Genomic DNA, 18,186 nt, shown 5'->3' with positions numbered 1-18,186 from the left:
TTTACAATTAAACCAATGATTAAGAGAAATCTTGTAAAACTTTTGACTGCACCCCTGTTAGATGTACTCTCGCCCGCTCTGGCCAGCTACCCCTTGCAGCGCACACTCCCCAAACCCACCACCGCCCAAAAATATTGCGCAGTTCTCTATAGCTCAACTGTAGCTCTCGTTCCATCCCGCTGCGTCCATAGAAAGCAAAACAAAACTATGCAATAACAACACCTTTGGGCACGGGGCATGGAAAATGGGCTAGGCGAGCCGCACAATTTTTAGCGCTAGTCGCATCGCAACACTCAGACCCAACGGTCGTAAAAACAGTTTGCTGCATTACAAATTTCTAATTAACAAATTGTTCACTTATCAAGTAACAAAAAGAAAATAACAAATTTTTAGATAAGCGAAAGCTTTTTGGCAAAAGCTTTGTGAATTGGCGAAATTTTCCCAAAATAATTTTCCCTGATAAGATGCTATCATATCAGCAAGAATGAAGTCGGTGAGTGCGTAGTATAAGCTGTGCGTGTGTGTGTGCGTGTGTGCGTGTGTGTGTGTGGAGTGGTTGCCATTTAAAAGGATATTCGCATTTGGGGGGTGGTTCGTCTCTTCATTCATGCAGGCCAAAAACGCACGCAAAACCGTATTTCTCAATTTCATGCAATCTCCCACCCCAACCTCCCTCCCTTCCTCTCCCTCTCTCTCTCTCTCTCTCTCTACTCTCCCTTGCTCTCTGTCTATTGCCATCCCGCTTTGTCACAGCTATTTGCGTAATATTATCTTGCATTACATTGCATTTACATGACGAAACGCTCTGCGAGATGCTGAGCTCATTTCATTCATGCCGCCTCGCCAGCACTTGCCTCCCCACCCTCTGCCCCTGGCCCTGGCCCTGCCCACGCCATGGTGCTTGACTGACAGCAGCCCAACGCAGGCGGTGCCGCCCACCTGCCCACCTCCCGTGCAGCTGCTGTGCACGCAAAGTATTTTCTGGTTTCGTTTAGAATTTTCCTATTTTTAATTACCGCCCAATGTCGCATTGATTTGTAAGTTTATTGTTGCTGTTGTTGTTGTTGTTGTTGTTGCTTTAACACAGGTTTCTAATGGCGATTCCATCTGTTTGTTTTTTGTCGTATAATCAGCTGTTAGCTTATGCTTTTAGTTAAAAGTCTATTTACTATCTTGTTTAAAAGGCTTACACAGCTTATCTGTGCGGAATTCCTAAACAATGAGAAAAACTTTGGCATGTTAATAAATAAATGAGTCTCTTTTCAACTGTATATATCTATAAAATTCCAATTAGAATTCAATAAATTTCCATTGCAAAATATTTGTTTGTTTCTTTCGACATTTTAAAATATAATGTAGCTTTTATGGCCTGTTTATTTAGCCCATTTTGCTGCAAGCAGCTTGTTTTTTATCTTATCACCAATATGAGATAAGATTGGAACAATAATATATATTTTTCCAACTGATTTGGCAAGCATTAAAGCTGATAAATTATGCTTAAGTGACACTGGGTGCCAAAAGTGCCAGCAAATACAGCTGTACATTATTAATACTGCATAAGCATTGGTATTAAATACAGCAGCTGGTATTAAGACAAGCAGTTGCTCAAGCAGTGACTCAAGCAGTTGTGCAAGCAGTGTCACGATCGCAAGTGGTTGCTTACGTGCATTGTTTTTGTTAATGTGTCAGTACGAGCGTGTGTGTGTGTGTGTGTGTGTGTGTGTATCTGTGTGAGCTGTTCCTTTGTGTGCGTGAGCATTGATCGTCGGCCTGTTGCCAAAGGATCCTGCATCCTGCGCAGCCAGTCGGCAGCTGGCGAACGTCTTATGCCCCGTTCCTGGAACGCGCACACAATAAGCATATTTCTGAACAAGCAACAGAAACCGGGCCTGACAACAGCTGCGCCGGCTGCGCACCTTTTGATCCTTTTTGTGTCAGCGGCCAGCTGCTGGCACACGTCCTTAGGTCCTGCTCTGATTGAGGCAGGTAATTCCTCAAGCTGCATAAAGGGAGCACAGCAGATGTTGTAATAAAGGCAATCAAATCAATGTTGTTGTTGTTGTTGTTGTTGTTGTTTTGATACCTTTTCGCAATGAGCAAATGCAAAAATAAAAGAGAAATAATAAAATACAAAACTGGTTTCGCTGCATTTGGTTGTCAATTAAAAATAATAAAAAAAAATTTACAAAATTACTAAACACACCTGAGCGCATGCGCGCTGTGTTTGTATTTGTTGGTGACTAACAACAACAAAAACAACAACAACAAAAGCGAGTGCAACAACTTTAAAAGGCCTTGCAAGGCCGTTTTTATAGTAACATTTACCACAAGTTGCCCCAAGCTCGGCTGTTGCGATTTCTGTGCTCTTTGTGCTTGAATCCAATCTGCAAATTATGAAAATTGAAGCTGTTTCCAGTCCACAAATAGAATATATGTATGCAAGTACATGTATAAAATTTACATGGCTTGTCAAAAGGCGTCTAGACGCTGCCTCTTGTTTTGTTTTTGGAAAATGCGTCGCGACGCCTCGCCTGATAATTTTAGATGTATTTATTTATAAAGAGTGAATGCACACTTAACTACACACACATATATACAACTTTTATCAGCATATATATATATATATAGCAATCGTCTATTTGGCGCTACGTGCTGGTATTTCCTTTCATGTTTATACTTAGAAAAACCCGCAGTTAACGTCATAAAATGTGACTCTATACAATTTTTAATTATTTTTGATAAGCTTTACTTATTTTTAAGCAGAAATAATATATTTGTAAAAGTTCTTATCAAGATGTTATCAATCGTTTCCGCTTTTACCTATGATATGTAATACCCTGAACCCATTCAAAATGGGTGTAAGGGTATATTGTATTTGTGAAAAATCCAAATGTTTGTAACAGGCAGAAGGAACTATCTCCGACCCCATAAAGTAGCCGAGTCGATCTAGTCATGTCCGTCTGTCTGTCCGTCCGTCCGTCTGTCTGTCCGTCCGTATGTATGAACGCAAGGATCTCAGAACCTATAAGAGCTAGAGAGAAATTTTAAATGTAGGTGCTTCTAGTGCCTGCGCAGATCGAGTTTGTTTCCTATAATCGATAACTTACTCCAATCGATAAATATCTATATCGATTTCCTGTTTTTTGGGCAATTTTGGTAAATAATAAGAGCTACTACAGTCACCAAACTTGGCATATAGCTTCTAAAATAGAATATATATGCATTTGATGTTGGAAGAAGAGGGTTCAGGGTATAGAACCTCTTTCTTGTTCATTATACTTTCGTGATAAATTGTTTTACAGTGAAAATTGACTAGAAACAAGTTAAACAAATTATTTTCTTTGATAAGATTACGTTAAATTGTGACGTATCGGATATCGATAATAATAATCGTAATCGATTTACGCGCTTGCAAGCACACGTTTAAATAATTATGTTATGTTTACATGTGTATGTACACACATATACATCTGTATGTTGTATATGTATGTACTCAGTTTCCATCCTAAACATACATACATAAGTACATCCCCATATTTATCAGCTGCTGATATCGACATTAAAATAAAAATGGGCCTGGAATGCCTTCGGCTAGGTTGATTCGTGCCTAACTTCTATCGCGTTATTGATAGTATTTGCAGCTGCCAAACAGAAATGTACACAATTTAAGTCAGGCCCAGACAGGTAAGCGAGTGCAGTGGAGCATATGTGCATACATAACGCATATGTACACAGATACATGCATACATACATACATACATATACAAAAAAGCAGCTGCTGTCGACGCGCTGCCAGCGTCGGCGTCGGCTTTGGCTTCTGCGTCTGGAAGGTGGGCTGCAACGACGTGTCGTGACGGTGCATTGACACGCGCCAGAAGTCAAAAGTGGACGAGCCTGATGAATTTGCCAGGCGCATGCTCTGGCCGTGGCAAAAATCAATGATCCTGCGACTGTTGCAGTTGCAGCCGAGGCATCAAACGCACGACGCTGCTGGTTGGAAAAGGATAACCGTAGTGCAGAGTTTCCGTGTACGGTTGTACGATACGCCATCTTGCGTACTAATACTGGCCGTAGTAGAAGTTGTACGTGGTGTATTGGGGGCGTCATTGTGATGCCAGCTCGTTGTGGGCAAAACGAGCCTGGCTGGCAACCCGCTTATTGTATGTATGCAATACATACATATGTATGTATGTATGCATGCATGCATGTACATCTGTTTTTTATGTTTATACACTCTGATGCCAGCCACATAATGGCAATAGTTTTTACTGAAATATCACTTAAATGTTTTTGCTCTTTCACAAATTAACAAAATTGCAAGTTCCAAGAAGTGCAACCAAAACCATGCATGAAAAAAATTCCAAGTACCATCTGTATGTATGCGCGTGTGTATGAACATACATATGTATATATGTTTTCACTCTCTCTCTCTGTCCCTCGCCCGACGTGTGCACGCTCGCACGGGGTTGCTCTCGCCAAGTGTTGTCGCTCGTATCGTCTGGCTGTGTGTGTGTGTTTGTGTATGCGCTCGTTCGGTTGTCGCCGCTTCGGCGTTTTCAGTTCGCTCACGAAGCTCGAATAGTAAAGAAGCCATGGATACGCAAGCGCTACAATATTAAGCACTTAATTTATGCATTTAAAAAACTACAAAAAGAAAAGTGTTTTGATTTCGGTATTGCGGTCTTCAAACTAAATTGTGATATTGGTAGTATTTTAAAAGCAACAACAACAATAAAAGCAACAAATTTCAAATAAATACAGAAACATCTGCGTCTCTGTGTTTGTGTGTTTTCCGTCAACGTCAATTCGTCGCTCGGAAAAGAAAAATCAATACCGTGAAAAGAAATATACATTTGTCTCGAACCCAAATAGAACTTAATAGATCAAAAACACAAAGAAGTATCAGGGGAACTTGAGTTTTTCAACAAAAAGAGAAAAATTGTCAAGGTGAGCAGAAGTTGTGTTTATAAGGCATAATATTAAATCAACCTGAATTTAGATATAACCCCAAAAATATAACGAAAACGTGACATCACAAAGCTAAAGCTGTTTTTTTCATCTATGTATGTATGTATGTTGTTTGCCTGCACAATGTACATTAATTAAAGCTACAGCTTACAACACACACAGCACACACACACATATATATAAAACCCCACACGCGCGCACACAATCAAGCGAGTCGAGTATTTTGTTGTGCACATGACAAAACTTACAAAATCATTTTGCTTAATAGATCAATATTAATTATATAATCGTTTAAGGGCTGCAATTAATAATGTCTATATATATGTAAAGTTATATAATTTAAGTGTTAAAATCATAAAACGTATATCTCAATAAAAAATTGCAGTATGTGCATGCAGCGCAAACCGCTTTTGACAATTTTGCCGGTTGTGCTATGCTGTTCCCGTTTTGGGTCTCTCGCTCTCGCACATTCGTTCAGCAGCCAAGAGGCAAGAGTTCGTATTCGTAAAAAGATGGCGGCTGCAGAGTTGCTAAACGCTGCTGCTGTTGATTTCTTAAAAGTTTGTTTACTAAATTTCTGTTTTTATAATTACGAATTGCTCTTTGTGCAATTTGTTTACCATTAAAATTAACCAAAACATGACACACATTGTTTACGTTGCCTTTCGAGTTGTTTCATGCAAACATTTTTAAACTATGACAACCCTAGCAAGCTCTCATTGTGAATGATATCAGCGCTGCTGGCGCTTAAATCAACATATTCGCAGTACTATGGAAGAGAGTGTGTGAGTAATTGAGAGAGGGATTCTGAAATGAACACAATGTCAGACTTATTTGTTTTCGTCGGAATTTTCGAGTACGCCATTTTTGGCGCTGTTATCTATATATTTATATATTTAACCGATGACTATAAAATGCAAAACAATGTTGCCCAATTTTTTTGCAGGCTAGAAGGTCAACTTGTATGACACACACGCTCGCTCGGCTGTATATCTTGTTCTAATTAAATTAATTGTGCTGCGTATTTATGTACATATGTATACTGCTGCCTGCCTTCTATGTGTGTAGTAGTTTTTGTCTATCTCTCTTTCTGCTAGCTTAGATCATCATTCATCATAATAAACAAAGTTTGTGAGTTGATGACGCGTTGTTTCTGCTGGCTCCCCACTATTTACTACATCCGATGAGTCCGCATACATACATATACATACATACTTCCTTTACGCATACACATAATCCCTATAGCCAGACCGAGCATATGTATTTGAGTAATTTTTTTTGTTTGCTTTGTTCGTAATTTCCGCTCGCAACGGAAGTGGTGCACTCATGCGTACGCCGCGTTTCACTCTGCAACAAAACACACATAAGCCATGGCCAAGGCGGCCAGTCTGCCTCTCGCTGCATTGTTGCCACTTTTCACAAAAGACTTTTGCAGTTTTATGCTTCATTGCTTTGAACTCTTGCGCTCAATTCGCAGCAAGAAGCAGAAGAAGCAAAATACAGCAACAAAGAGAAAGTATCAACTCGAGCTTTTTCAGCTCAACTTGAGCAACTCTTGATTGTTATTGTTATTGCTGCAACAACAACAACAACAACAACAATAAGAAAAACACCCGCACCCAGTCGACAACGACGCCTACACACAGAGCACAGGAGGAGGAGGAGGAGAAGAAGGGGCCGACTCTGGTGGTCGTCCTGCTGGTGATGGTGGTGCCTGGTAGAACAACGCCTACGTTTATTTATCCAACTGAATGCTGAGTAGATTTTCCACGCTTTTCACCAATAAAACGATAGATAACTTCGTTAATAAACAGTTCTCACGCAGAGCCCAAAAATCGAAAAGAAATGTTCTCTAAAGTAGGTTTTTTTTTTTTTTTGTCTTTCTAAAGATTTCGTATTGTCTTTTGTTTGTCCTTTTGCTATCTCGCCAACAGACGTGACGGCAATCAGCATGAATGGACCTGGACCGAGGCGCGGCGGCCCTTGAAAGAGATATAAATGAGAGGAAGAAGAAGCAGATGAAGTTTAAGAACAAATGGCAGCAGAGATGTAGGAAAATTACTTTGGAATTCCCGGAATTTTCTAGGCTGAATCATCTCGAATGCGAGACGACCTTTGAGTCTTGGCCGCGTGAAAAACTACCTTTCATCCATTCCACACACTAACGAGGCGCATTTAAAGCGTGTGTGTGTGTGTGTGTGTGTCTGTCTGTCTGTATCTGTGTGTGTTTGTGTTTTTCATGAGAGGGTACCCGCATTCCAAGTCTCATAGATGCTGGCAGCCAGATAGTAGGAGAGATGCCACAGTACACAGCACGACTTGACTTTGGGTTTAAGAACAATTTTCTTTCTGTGGAAATGGCGACGGGTCTTTGAACTGAGCCGCCGTTAGGATTTTGGGCAATCGATCAATGTGCGAGAGAGGGAGAGCGGGAGAGCGGGAGAGAGAGAGAGAGAGAGAGAGCGGGTGCCAAGCTGCGCTTTAATGCATTCCTCAGCGGCTTGCAGTCGGCTCAAGCGCATTTATTATGATTACGGATGATATTGCCCTTTGTTGGGCATTCTTTGAGTACACGGACAACCAGGCAGCCAGTCAGCCAGCATCTTGTGTATTTTATTATTATTATCGACGGCGTCGTCGGCGGTCGCTTCGTTCTCGTTCTTGTTCTTGTTCTTCTTGTTGTTTTTGTTTTAGTTGTTGTTATTGTTGGCTGCTGCATTTCTTGGAAGGACACCGCACATACACGCACACATCATATTCTTTGTGAGTGTGCGTGTGTGTGTGTGTGCGTGTGTTGGCGTCGGTCTCTGCATCATCTCCCCCCCATGTCCTCCACTTCGCTACTTCAAGTTCTGCGTGACGACGACTCATGCTTGTGTGTCCCCCTCCCCCTCTCTCGCTCCTCTCCTGCCTGCTGTTGCTGCTCATGTTGCTCCACTCGTTTCGTATCTGGTATCACCGCATTCCAATCTCAGTTTAGAAGACAACAACAACAAGAGCCAAGAAAAAAGAATGGTAGTGTTTATAATAGTTTCCCACAGTCTGAGGTTACACTCGCACACACACACACACACACACACACACGCAAGCATTCACACATACAGAGTAGAGACCTTTGCTGGCTGGCTGGCTGGCTGGCTGGCGGTTACCTTCACTTACAAGACAGCATTGAAACTCCAATCCCAAGCCCAGCTTTATAGTGTTTAGCTTGGTTTCCAATCAGAAAACCAGCCGCGGCAGCCAACTCCAGTTGTTTTTGTTGTTGTTGTTGTTTTGTTTGCATTTTGCGCAGAGTTTGTAGAAAAGTTGTTCGACTGCATTCCAATGCGCGCGCCTCGTTGGGTTCTCGTTCGGTTTGCTTGTTGCATGGGGCGCACTGTTCCTCTCTATGTCTCTGTTTGTTGCCTTGCCTCCTGGGCTGTTGCTGTCTGGCCTTTGATTATGATTTTTCTTTGCTTTGCACTCTTTCCATGTGTGCGTGTGTGTGTGTCTTTCCACTTTGGTATTTTCTGGGTTCTCATGTCATTCATGCGCCCGGGAGGCCCTTTTCCTATAGATGCTTCAACGTTGTCAGTTCACATTTGTTGCTGTGCTCAGGCGCATTCACGGCATATGCTTAGTTATTTTATATTATTTTTTAACTTCACTTATGTTAGCGCTTAACACTTGCGAGTTTTCAATTGTATTGTTTCGTCGAGTTTCGTTAAAATAGAGTGCACTAATGCAGCCCTGGTAAGTGTTTTTTCATACATGATAAATGCAAATGCTTGACATATGGCAACACTATCGAGCTGATTGCATTGAACTTTTCCTTGAATTTCCTGCTAAAAGCAGTGCATTTTAAAAAAGAAAGAAACAAAATGCCAAAGCGTTTACATTACAATTGTTAATGGGCATGCATTCCGCAGCAATAAAAGCAACAACAACAAACAGCTATAATTGCAAGCTTCTGCACTTTGTACTTGGCAAAAAGAATCATCAACAGCAGCAACAACAACGGTGCATTTGCAATTGAAGCAAAACATCAGCAGCAGCAGCAGCAGCAACGCACACAACAACAACAGAAACTGCTGCATACAGCCAGCAGCATCTCGAAGCTATCATCTTTGTCTGTGTGTGTGTGTGTGTGTTGCTCAAGCTGATGCTGTTGCTGCTGTTACTGCTGCCCGTCGTTGCTCCACTTCAAAAACAATGCGCAATCTCTGCCGAACGCGCAGCAACCCTAGCAGCAGCGCAGCGTCGGGCATTTGTAATTTACAATTGTGCTTTTGTTTTTGTTTTATGCTTTTATTTATTTTGCATTTGGTGTGTGCGCATTTGTTTCCTTTTATTTTTATTTTTTTTTTGCACTCTTTCTTTGCACCCAAGCGGTGCATTCGTGTGGAGCCTGCTTGTGTGTGTGTGTGTGTGTGTGTGTGTGTGTGTGTGTGTGTGTGCGTGTGTGTACGTGCATAGTTGTTTTTCCATTGATGGTTTTGGGTGCCTATTGCTATCCCAGTCTCGCACGCTGCTCGCCAATGCAGCGCACTCGTCACTGCATTTATGCTGCACTGCTTTTTTTATGCTGTGGGGCGCTGCTTGCGGCTGCCGCCATAAAGTCGTTTGACTGCATTCCATTAAAACTTTCTCACAGTCGGCTACGGCTACGGCTACGAGAGTTGCTTGCTGCACGACGAGTGCTTGGCACCGCCAGCCCCAGCCCCAGCCTCAGCTCCAACCCAACCGACCAACCACCCAGAGTCGTCCCTCTCCGCTTGCCCCTCTGCCTCAACAGCAGTCGTTGCCCCGTCGTGCTGCAATTGTTTGGCGTGTTTGGCTGGTTTGCGGCCTGGCTTGGCGTGGCTTGGCTTTAAATTTGGACTTTGTACAAAGTCCCGACACGGCGTTCGTGCCTGCTGCTTAGCCTCCTGCCCCCCTCCGCCATGCCTTACGGCTGAATCGCCTGCCGTGAAGTAAATGTCGAAAAACGGCTTACAATCTCTTTAACTACATGAAAAAAGACCACCGAAACAGTTCAACGCCGATGGCATAAGTAAAGCTATCGTTTAGACATATCTATATGTGTATTTCTATGCATATGTGTGTGTGTACACACTTGCATTAATCGATTGAATCGCACGCGTTATCGTTCGAATGCGCCTCACAACACTGAACTGATTATTATTTTAAATTGCTTTCGCAAGTCTAAAGGTGAAATTTTAGAAATTGAACAATACGAATTTCCTTTGAAGTAAATCATATTCACTTTAAGTACTCGAATAGAAGGGCATATAGAAATTGCAATTTCCGAGAAATAAGTAAGCATTTTCGTTAATAATGCAATTCCCTTTAGATTAGGACAATTGTAAAATGTCAAGCACAATATGCTTTATACAATCGCCATATAATATATATGTCAATTTCTATTATATTGCTTTGGCACTTGATCTTCTGTTTTGTTCGCTTTGTTTCAAGCTAACGCTTTTCACTATCAGCTTGTTGTTGTTTGAACAATTATTTTAACTATTATTTATTTACGATATTCGTAAAATTGGCATTTTGCTGCCTTTGTTGTCGCCGGCTCATCACACACTCAGCACACATTTAGTCCAAAGTACTATCTTACTTTTGAAACGACCCGACCAGCTGTGGATGATGCCCATCGCCCATCTATTGCAGATTCGCATCGGCGCAGTTGCAGCAACAACTCGCGGTTGTAAGATTGCGTACGATACGCTACGTTTGCAAGGATTTCAGGATACAAACCCAGAAACCACCCTTGCCAATGACTTGCCACTGGTGCGAGCGAGAGAACGTTATGCTACACAGTGCTTAGGGGTGCGTTAAAGTTAAAGCTTGTTGTTGTGGCATCAGCCTCCGCCTCAGTTTCAGTTGCTTGAACTGCGTTTCGGTTTTTCAACCTAGCCATAGTGCAAAGTACATTTAAACGTGGCGCTATTGATTTGCAGAGGTACTCCTCGCCTCTGCTCCTATCCGACCGATAGCGTTATCTAGCTTTGAGTCTATATTAATGTGCCTTTCTTTTCTGTTCTTTACAGTGGGAATTAAAGCAACAAAGCATAGCTCCAGTAAGCACTTTATCAAGATGGCAAATGTAGCAAGTCCGCCAAGGTATATACCTTATGGATCCGTGACAACGGCAACAACAACAACGACAGCAACAGCAACAACATTGGATCAGGTGGACAACAGCACGACAGCCACGCAGCTGTTGAAGGCCTTCGTTAACAGAATGAATGACAAATACAATCGGGAGGATGAGCGCTTAAGGACATTCGATAACTGGCCCTTGTCCTGGCTGGATAAGCACGCATTGGCACAGACGGGCATGTTCTTTACCAACGAGGACGACAAGGTCAAGTGCTTTTTCTGTGAGGTGGAAATCGGTCGCTGGGAGCGCGAAGATCATCCCGTTCAGGAGCATCTGCGCTGGTCGCCCAACTGCCCGCTGCTGCGACGCCGCAACACCAACAATGTGCCCATCAATGCGGATGCACTGGACCGCATACTGCCACCCGTCAGCTATGATGTGTGCGGATCCAACGATACAGCCGGCCTGGATGTGCGCGAGAACTCCTACTCCGAGGGCCGTCAGTCGATACAGTCGACGGGCGTGAATACCTCGCCGCCTTTACGACTCGGCGGTGTTGGCTCGCCCATGGGCATGCAGGAGCCGTGCAGCCGGCCCGCCGGCAACGGCAATGGTGGCAATTATTTTCCCGAGTATCCAGAGTATGCCATCGAGTCGGCGCGTCTGCGCAGCTTCGAGGATTGGCCGCGCAACATGAAGCAGAAGCCACAGCAGCTCGCCGAGGCGGGTTTCTTTTATACTGGCGTCGGGGATCGCGTGCGCTGCTTCAGCTGCGGCGGCGGGCTCAAGGACTGGGACGACAACGACGAGCCCTGGGAGCAGCATGCGCTCTGGCTAAGCCAGTGCCGTTTCGTCAAGCTCATCAAGGGTCGTCTGTACATCGATGCGGTTGCCGCGGCAGCGCAGGCCGCCAAGCCAGCAGCAGGCCCAGCAGCAGCAGACGTCGAGAAGCAACAGGAGCAGCAACAGCCGGCGAGCCAGCACAGTTCAAGTCCAAGCGTCGATTCCCTGAGCAGTGCTCCGGTTCCAGATGCTCTGGCTGCACCCTCTGCAACTACAGCAACAGTTGCTGCAGCTGCCTCCGCCGCCTCAGGTGGCGACGATGTGGCGCCCACGTGTGCCGCACGCATCTACGACAAAATACTGGCACAGGGTTGCCCAGAAGGTGCCGCATTGGCCAGTGTAGCCGGCGGCGTGACCGTGCCCGAAGAGAAGCTCTGCAAGATTTGCTATGCGGCCGAGTACAATACGGCATTTCTGCCCTGCGGCCATGTGGTGGCATGCGCCAAGTGCGCCTCATCCGTAACCAAGTGCCCGCTCTGCCGAAAACCCTTCACCGATGTCATGCGTGTATATTTTTCTTAAATGGCATTGACTCCATCCTAACCACTGCGCGTCTGCACCACACCAACACCACCACCAGCGCGGCCCAACCCGGCCGCTGTAATATACAAACACACAAGCCCAAAAGTGGGTAACGGCCAGCTGGATTGTCGGCCACAATTTGGCTGGCCGTTGCACAAAAAATACAACACACACACACGACACGCGCACATAAAATGTAAAGAATAGAATATAAATAAATATAAAATATATATATATATAACTAATAAAGTTGGATATCCCATATGCTTTAAGTAACAACAACGCGTTCACATATATCGTTGTACATTGAAGTATATAAAATTAAATTTTATAATTTAACACAAATAAAAAATACATTGAAAAAATGCACACTGTACGTTTGCTTGTTCTCTCTACCCCTATTAATATTATAAATTCTATGATATAATACAGTATTTATGTATAAACAAATAACATATTATAGAGCTCTTTACTTCAGATGGAAACAAAACAAAACCCGTTGTTTTTATTTACGTTGCAGTCGCTTTAGCCGCTACGTGTCCAATTAAACAAAATAGAAAAATAAGAAAACCCAACAAAGGCGCCGACGCGTCGCCCACATGGCCTGGGCCAGACTGGCTGGGAATTCGTGGAGGCGTCTGCCCACAAGCCAACATGCAGATCAGTTTCATATTAGCCGACAATTGGCTGGCATAGAGTTCTGAGGATCTGAGAAAAGAAAGCTGTGCTTTGTCCAGATTCTATTATTACTCGAGATTTGAGTGCCGTAGAAATCTAGAAATCTATTCGTTAGTCATTTCCAGGCGTTCGATTCCTGCACACGAGTATTACTTGAGTATTGGTCGGAATCTAGATCTGCATCAAGATTTATTAGATGCATTGGGTAAGCTATTCGATAGGAACGCTCGCATAACACCGTGCTTAGCCACCACACATAAACTTTATTTTATACAATCAAGTCTATAAATGGTTTATTATTCTGAAAAGTTGTTATGTTCACCACAGGATATTGACTCAGTTGGACCACAAAATTGTTATTCATATGGTACACGTTCAGGTTTCCCCTAAAAGGGACCTAAGCTAATATGACTAGAAGGTAATATGACTCAGAATTCCAATTAATATTTCTTTTTTACTAGGAACATTCGATTAAAACATTTGCCATAAAAGCAGCTGAGACAAAACTCGAAACTAAGGCTCAATAAATATGAAGTCCAATCATTGCACGTGTCTAACAATATTTGCCAGATGCACAATTTTGGCTAAATTTCTAATCTAGCCCGCATTTTGTATGTGAAAATATTGAAAGCTTGCAATATACTCAGAACAACGGGCAGCTGCGTAAGAAACTTAAAAAAAGAATTAAGGTTTGAGCCGGAGCCGCAGCTGGAAAGTTGCTGGTTCGAACCGTGCGGCGAACAAGCAAATCGTTTATTTGCTTTCTTCAACAATTATCAACAAAGTGAGTAACATTTCAGCGAGTTTATTCAGTTAACAAAGCAACTGGCGTTTCTCAATTAGCAAGCGGCCTGGGATCTGTGTAAGCTGTTATCAGCTGGCTTGTGGCCGTGTTTAATCGCTGCGCACTCGCCCCAAATGCAAAGTTCATTCAACTGCAGCAGCAAGCCAGGCCAAGCGAGTGCATTGCAGTTGAATGTTGTGGGGCGAAAAGTGTTTTGGCATTTCAAGAAAGAATCTCAACATAGACATAAGTTTGCAGCGCATTTCAATTAGTTGGCTGCATTCATATTTAGCCAGATCCGGTTGCGGCTCTTGGCCAAGTTAGTTGGGCTGCCAGTCTGTTGCCAACCCAACTGTTGCGCTACAACAGCTGGGCACTTGAGCAATCGCAGCCCGTTTATCATCCTAGAAGTTGCATCATGCATCATACATTGCGCGTGGGCTGTATCAGCAATTAATAATTGAATCAGAATCGAATGACTCAAATGCTTTTAAATGGATTTGGTGACTGGTTCTATTATTTGCCTGTGGCCATGTTTTAAAGAGAAAGAAGTCCAAAGCAGGTGAAAAGCAATCAATCGATGCAGCACCTGGAGTATATGCATTGACTATATGTAAATCAATGTTCCACTTCTGCCTTTATTATATAAACACAATGTTGACCTTAGTCTGTGTGCTGCTTTTAATTAACCATTAAACGAGTATCTGGGAGCTGCACATGCCAAGCTGAAGGTCTTGAAGCTGTATTTAAGCCGGATTAAGTGGATGGCTTTTAAGAAATATGAAGAAATTTCCAGCCAGTTTTTATCAGTGTAAAATTATAGACCAAGTTCCATTAAAACTTTGTCTATATGGGCTCCAAACTAAGTCAATCTATTATGGTTTTCGCATTCGTGTTCGAATATTAATGCCCTCTCGAATGCATTCGCTATATTTAGCGCGTTTTTTTTTTATTGTCACGCAAATGAGATTCGGGTGACGAATTACGTATACGTGAAAGTATTTGTATAAACAGCTGTAGCTACTTTATTATGAAAATATATATAAATACATATATTTTCTGCGCTCCAGTGATGCCCTTTTAGCATTATTTGCAACAGATGGGCATCACTCTTGAGCGGCTGCAGCGAATGTCCTATTTTAGGTCTATTTTTGGTATCTTTCGCATTTATTTATGTTTTTCTTGAACGATCTTTTAAAAATAAATAAATAAAACGTTGTGTCATTTTCTTATTTAAAGGCGCCTTTATGTGTTTCTTATGAAATATGATAAGGCATGGTTATAATCAATTTTATGTAGAAAATAGTTTAGAATTCACCTCATTTTCTACGAATTTGGTATCTAGCGTTGCTGTTGTATCTATTGTTAGCTCATTGAGTAAACAGAAATTGCGCAATCGAAAGCTCGCTGCGAAATAGCTTAATTGCATAGCTTTGTTGTGCATACCTTTAAGATGATTTCATGGAGTTCAATTTATTTCGAAACTTTTGAGATGTGCAATTCTCTTTTTAACAAGTGGGAGTGCACCAGTCGGGAGTGCCCGACTAGGGGATACCCTGAACCTACTGCGACCAACACCAAATGCAGCTTGCACTAGGGTGAAGGAAAGATACTTGATATGACACTAGCTCTTAAAATCTAAAAAAAAAGCAGGATTTCGATATCGAAATTTATCGATTGCTTAGGGAATAGGGAATTATCGATCAACAACTCGAACTATGCAGGCGCTTGGAGCACCTGCGCTTAAAATTTCCTTCGCTAGCTTTTAAAGGTTCTGGGAACGACGCGTTTATACATACGACAGACGCACAAACGGACGGACAGGCAGACGGACAAACAGGCGGACAGAACATGTATATATACTTTATATGGTCGCAGATGCTTATCTCTGCCTGTTACTTACATTTTCACAAGCCAACATACCTTATTTACCAATTTCCACTGGGTTCAGGGTATGCATGGTTCCTGGTATTTGTATTCGTCATGTTTTGTACTAATGTTGGAAAACTATCAAATTATTTCACTTATTTTTCTGTGCACTTTTTTCCACAATGCGTGAACTGCTTTATTCAAAAACTAGTAAACTGCTTGCGGCTACACTGCTTGTCTGTCCAACTGCTTGGTGTGTGCACTGACTAAACGTAACGCGTTGCCAGCTATATGTAAATTTGTGAGCTGTATTTGTTGCCACCCCTGCGAACGTTTTAAAAAATGATCTATTAATATTAAAAGAATATCCAATATATATATCGCTCTACCGTGGAGTCAGTATTTCCATATTGACAAATCTGTCATTGGCCGCCAGGAAGGCCTTGTGTGTATTCACTTGGATGGCCACATCGACCAGGTTGGTATTGCTGAAGTAGTCCATGGCCACGACATTGGCATTGAGGCCCCACGGGCCGTTTAGCCATTGATTTACCTTTGGATTGATGAGTGCGGCACGCTCCTTGGCCGTTTGCAGCTTGTGCGTATTGAGCGCCTGTTCGATGCTCTTCACGGCATGAAAGATCCAGCCATCGTCCTGCACGGGCGACTCCGGCTTCCTGCTGAACAGCAGACGCATATAGTCCAGTGTTTGGGAGATGTTCATATAGCTGGTGCTGAAGCGCTGCCAGGGCGTGCACAGCAGCACCGACTCTGCAAAGAAACTCGGATAACTATCTGTAAGATATATTAAATGTATCGGCTTACCATTCTCCGGATGGGGCAGTTCCTGTGTGGGAAACAGCAGCAGCACCTGCCGCCCTCCGTTGCGCATATCATCAAAGCTGCGATCCGCACAGTGCTCATTGATGCTGACATTCCGCTCGTAGACCACTTCGCCCAGCTCCTGGCGTATGAGATGGTAGAGGCTGCTGTATATCTCCGGATGCTTGTAGAAGCCAATGGGAAACGAGCTAAAGTCCAGCACGACCACCTCGTTCGAGAGCTGGACAAAGCGGCGCACGTCGCGAATGACATCGATTAAGGGATTTATGAACATGTTCTCGTTAACCACCCAGAAGTTGTCCGCTTCGCTGCTGCTGTCCACGTTGCGATAGCTGCAGATGCACTTCCGTAGAGTTTCATATACTGGGAGTTCACCTCACATTCCGAAGCTTACCCCACGCTCAGATCCAAGTAGCGTATGCCAAAGACCAGCTGAGACCAAACATCGAAGTGCTGTGCCACAAGATAATCCTTGACCAGCAGCGACTTGGTCTTGCTGTAGTTGGTTATGTAGGCGCCGGAGGCGTGTGTGCCCGGCAGGAAGAGACGCTTGAGCGGCATGCTGGCCGCATCCTTGAGATGGGCCAGCCAATTGGGCTGAATCTTCAGGCAGTCAATGGTCAGCAGTTCGGTGCCATTATAGCTGGCCACATAGTACGGCAGGCACTTGCCCTTTGGATACCTGGTCGCCGTTTTCTGCTCATCGCCGGGCCGATTCCAGCCGCCCGGAAAGTGCAGCTTGCCCAGCTTAATGGGCGTCAGGCGCTTGCCTGTCCGATTGCGTATGCCGTCGATGCGCAGCTCCGGCTGAAAGTTCGACACTGACGGATCCTGCCGATAGATGCCCACCCATTCCGGCGGCGCAAAGCAGTCGGGTCCCCAGTTAACCTCCAGGCAGGCCTCGGTCAGCGTTTTGCCCGCCAGCGAAATGGTCAAGAATATGGGACAGCTGGCTGTGCAGCTGGATTAGCATACCGATCTGCATGCCTGGATGCCCCAGGCCGGGCACTGGCCCACTCACCTGCGAGCGGTGCCACCAGCAGGTGGCAGTGCAGCAAAAATAAACCAATTTTCCACATTCCTTCCATCAAGCTGACACTTAATTTTCTTCTCTCGACGTTGGCGTGCTGATTGCACGACTTCTGGCGCTCAATTGAAACGAGCCACGAATTTGTTGCTGCCTTTGTGGCTCAATTTGCACCGCCGCACCACACGAATTGCGCCCACAATGCCCCAGGCGGAGCGAATTCTCGGAATCTCGACTTTCGTGAGCTTAACCCCGGCTGTGGCACTTGCCGCATTCAATTAAGTCCAATGAATTAAGAGCTGCTCGGCGAGAGCTTTTCTAATGTCAAGATGGGCAATTGTTCTCTAATATTTCAACTAAACTTGACTTTGTTCGCATTAAGTTCCGGTTCATTTTCTAAAATAATTTCGAATAATTTTAAAATATTAAAAACAAGAACATTTTAAAATAGAATAAACTAGTTTCGGTGCACTTGAACAAATAATTTCTAATTTCGAAACCGAATTGAATTCGAAACATATTAAAAACAATTTAATTGCTAAGAAAAAATTAAATAAAATA

At 43.5% G+C, this 18,186-nt stretch overlaps 2 protein-coding genes across 4 annotated transcripts; one reads left to right on the top strand and one right to left on the bottom strand.

The window, feature by feature from the left end:
• The first annotated feature begins 304 nt into the window (after positions 1-304).
• On the top strand, positions 305-12,800 carry Diap1 (Death-associated inhibitor of apoptosis 1). Of its 3 annotated transcripts, none has more exons than XM_032434498.2 (2): positions 305-493; positions 11,007-12,800. In XM_032434498.2, the coding sequence occupies exon 2, from the start codon at positions 11,054-11,056 to the stop codon at positions 12,422-12,424; it is 1,371 nt and encodes a 456-aa protein (XP_032290389.1). In that variant the 5' UTR covers positions 305-493; positions 11,007-11,053; the 3' UTR covers positions 12,425-12,800. The 3 variants fall into 3 exon arrangements, with proteins under 3 accessions (XP_032290389.1, XP_002047130.1, XP_070063944.1); XM_002047094.4 differs by lacking the exon at positions 305-493 and adding an exon at positions 4,551-4,947; XM_070207843.1 differs by lacking the exon at positions 305-493 and adding an exon at positions 8,679-8,700.
• Positions 12,801-15,900: 3,100 nt separating this feature from the next.
• Positions 15,901-17,965, bottom strand: LOC6622447 (uncharacterized). The gene is made up of 5 exons (XM_002047093.4): positions 17,620-17,965; positions 16,993-17,551; positions 16,581-16,930; positions 16,145-16,526; positions 15,901-16,079 (listed from the first exon to the last, which is right to left on the bottom strand). The coding sequence occupies exons 1-5, from the start codon at positions 17,684-17,686 to the stop codon at positions 16,043-16,045; spliced, it is 1,395 nt and encodes a 464-aa protein (XP_002047129.2). The 5' UTR covers positions 17,687-17,965; the 3' UTR covers positions 15,901-16,042.
• Between the last annotated feature and the right edge of the window lie 221 nt (positions 17,966-18,186).

Source organism: Drosophila virilis, chromosome 3 (genome assembly GCF_030788295.1).
Source record: "Drosophila virilis strain 15010-1051.87 chromosome 3, Dvir_AGI_RSII-ME, whole genome shotgun sequence".
NCBI classification, from domain to species: Eukaryota; Metazoa; Arthropoda; class Insecta; order Diptera; family Drosophilidae; genus Drosophila; species Drosophila virilis.
This window is presented reverse-complemented; position numbering and strand designations above follow the sequence as displayed.

Excerpts from the sequence above, each read along its gene's own strand:
- LOC6622447 (XM_002047093.4), bottom strand. The coding sequence starts at position 17,686 with ATGGAAGGAATGTGGAAAATTGGTTTATTTTTGCTGCACTGCCACCTG. Across the intron at positions 16,527-16,580 it reads ACTGCCCCATCCGGAGAATG|AGTCGGTGCTGCTGTGCACG; the intron begins GTAAGCCGATAC and ends GTTTCTTTGCAG. Across the intron at positions 16,080-16,144 it reads ATGGAAATACTGACTCCACG|GGGTGGCAACAAATACAGCT; the intron begins GTAGAGCGATAT and ends AAACGTTCGCAG.
- Diap1 (XM_032434498.2), top strand. The coding sequence starts at position 11,054 with ATGGCAAATGTAGCAAGTCCGCCAAGGTATATACCTTATGGATCCGTG.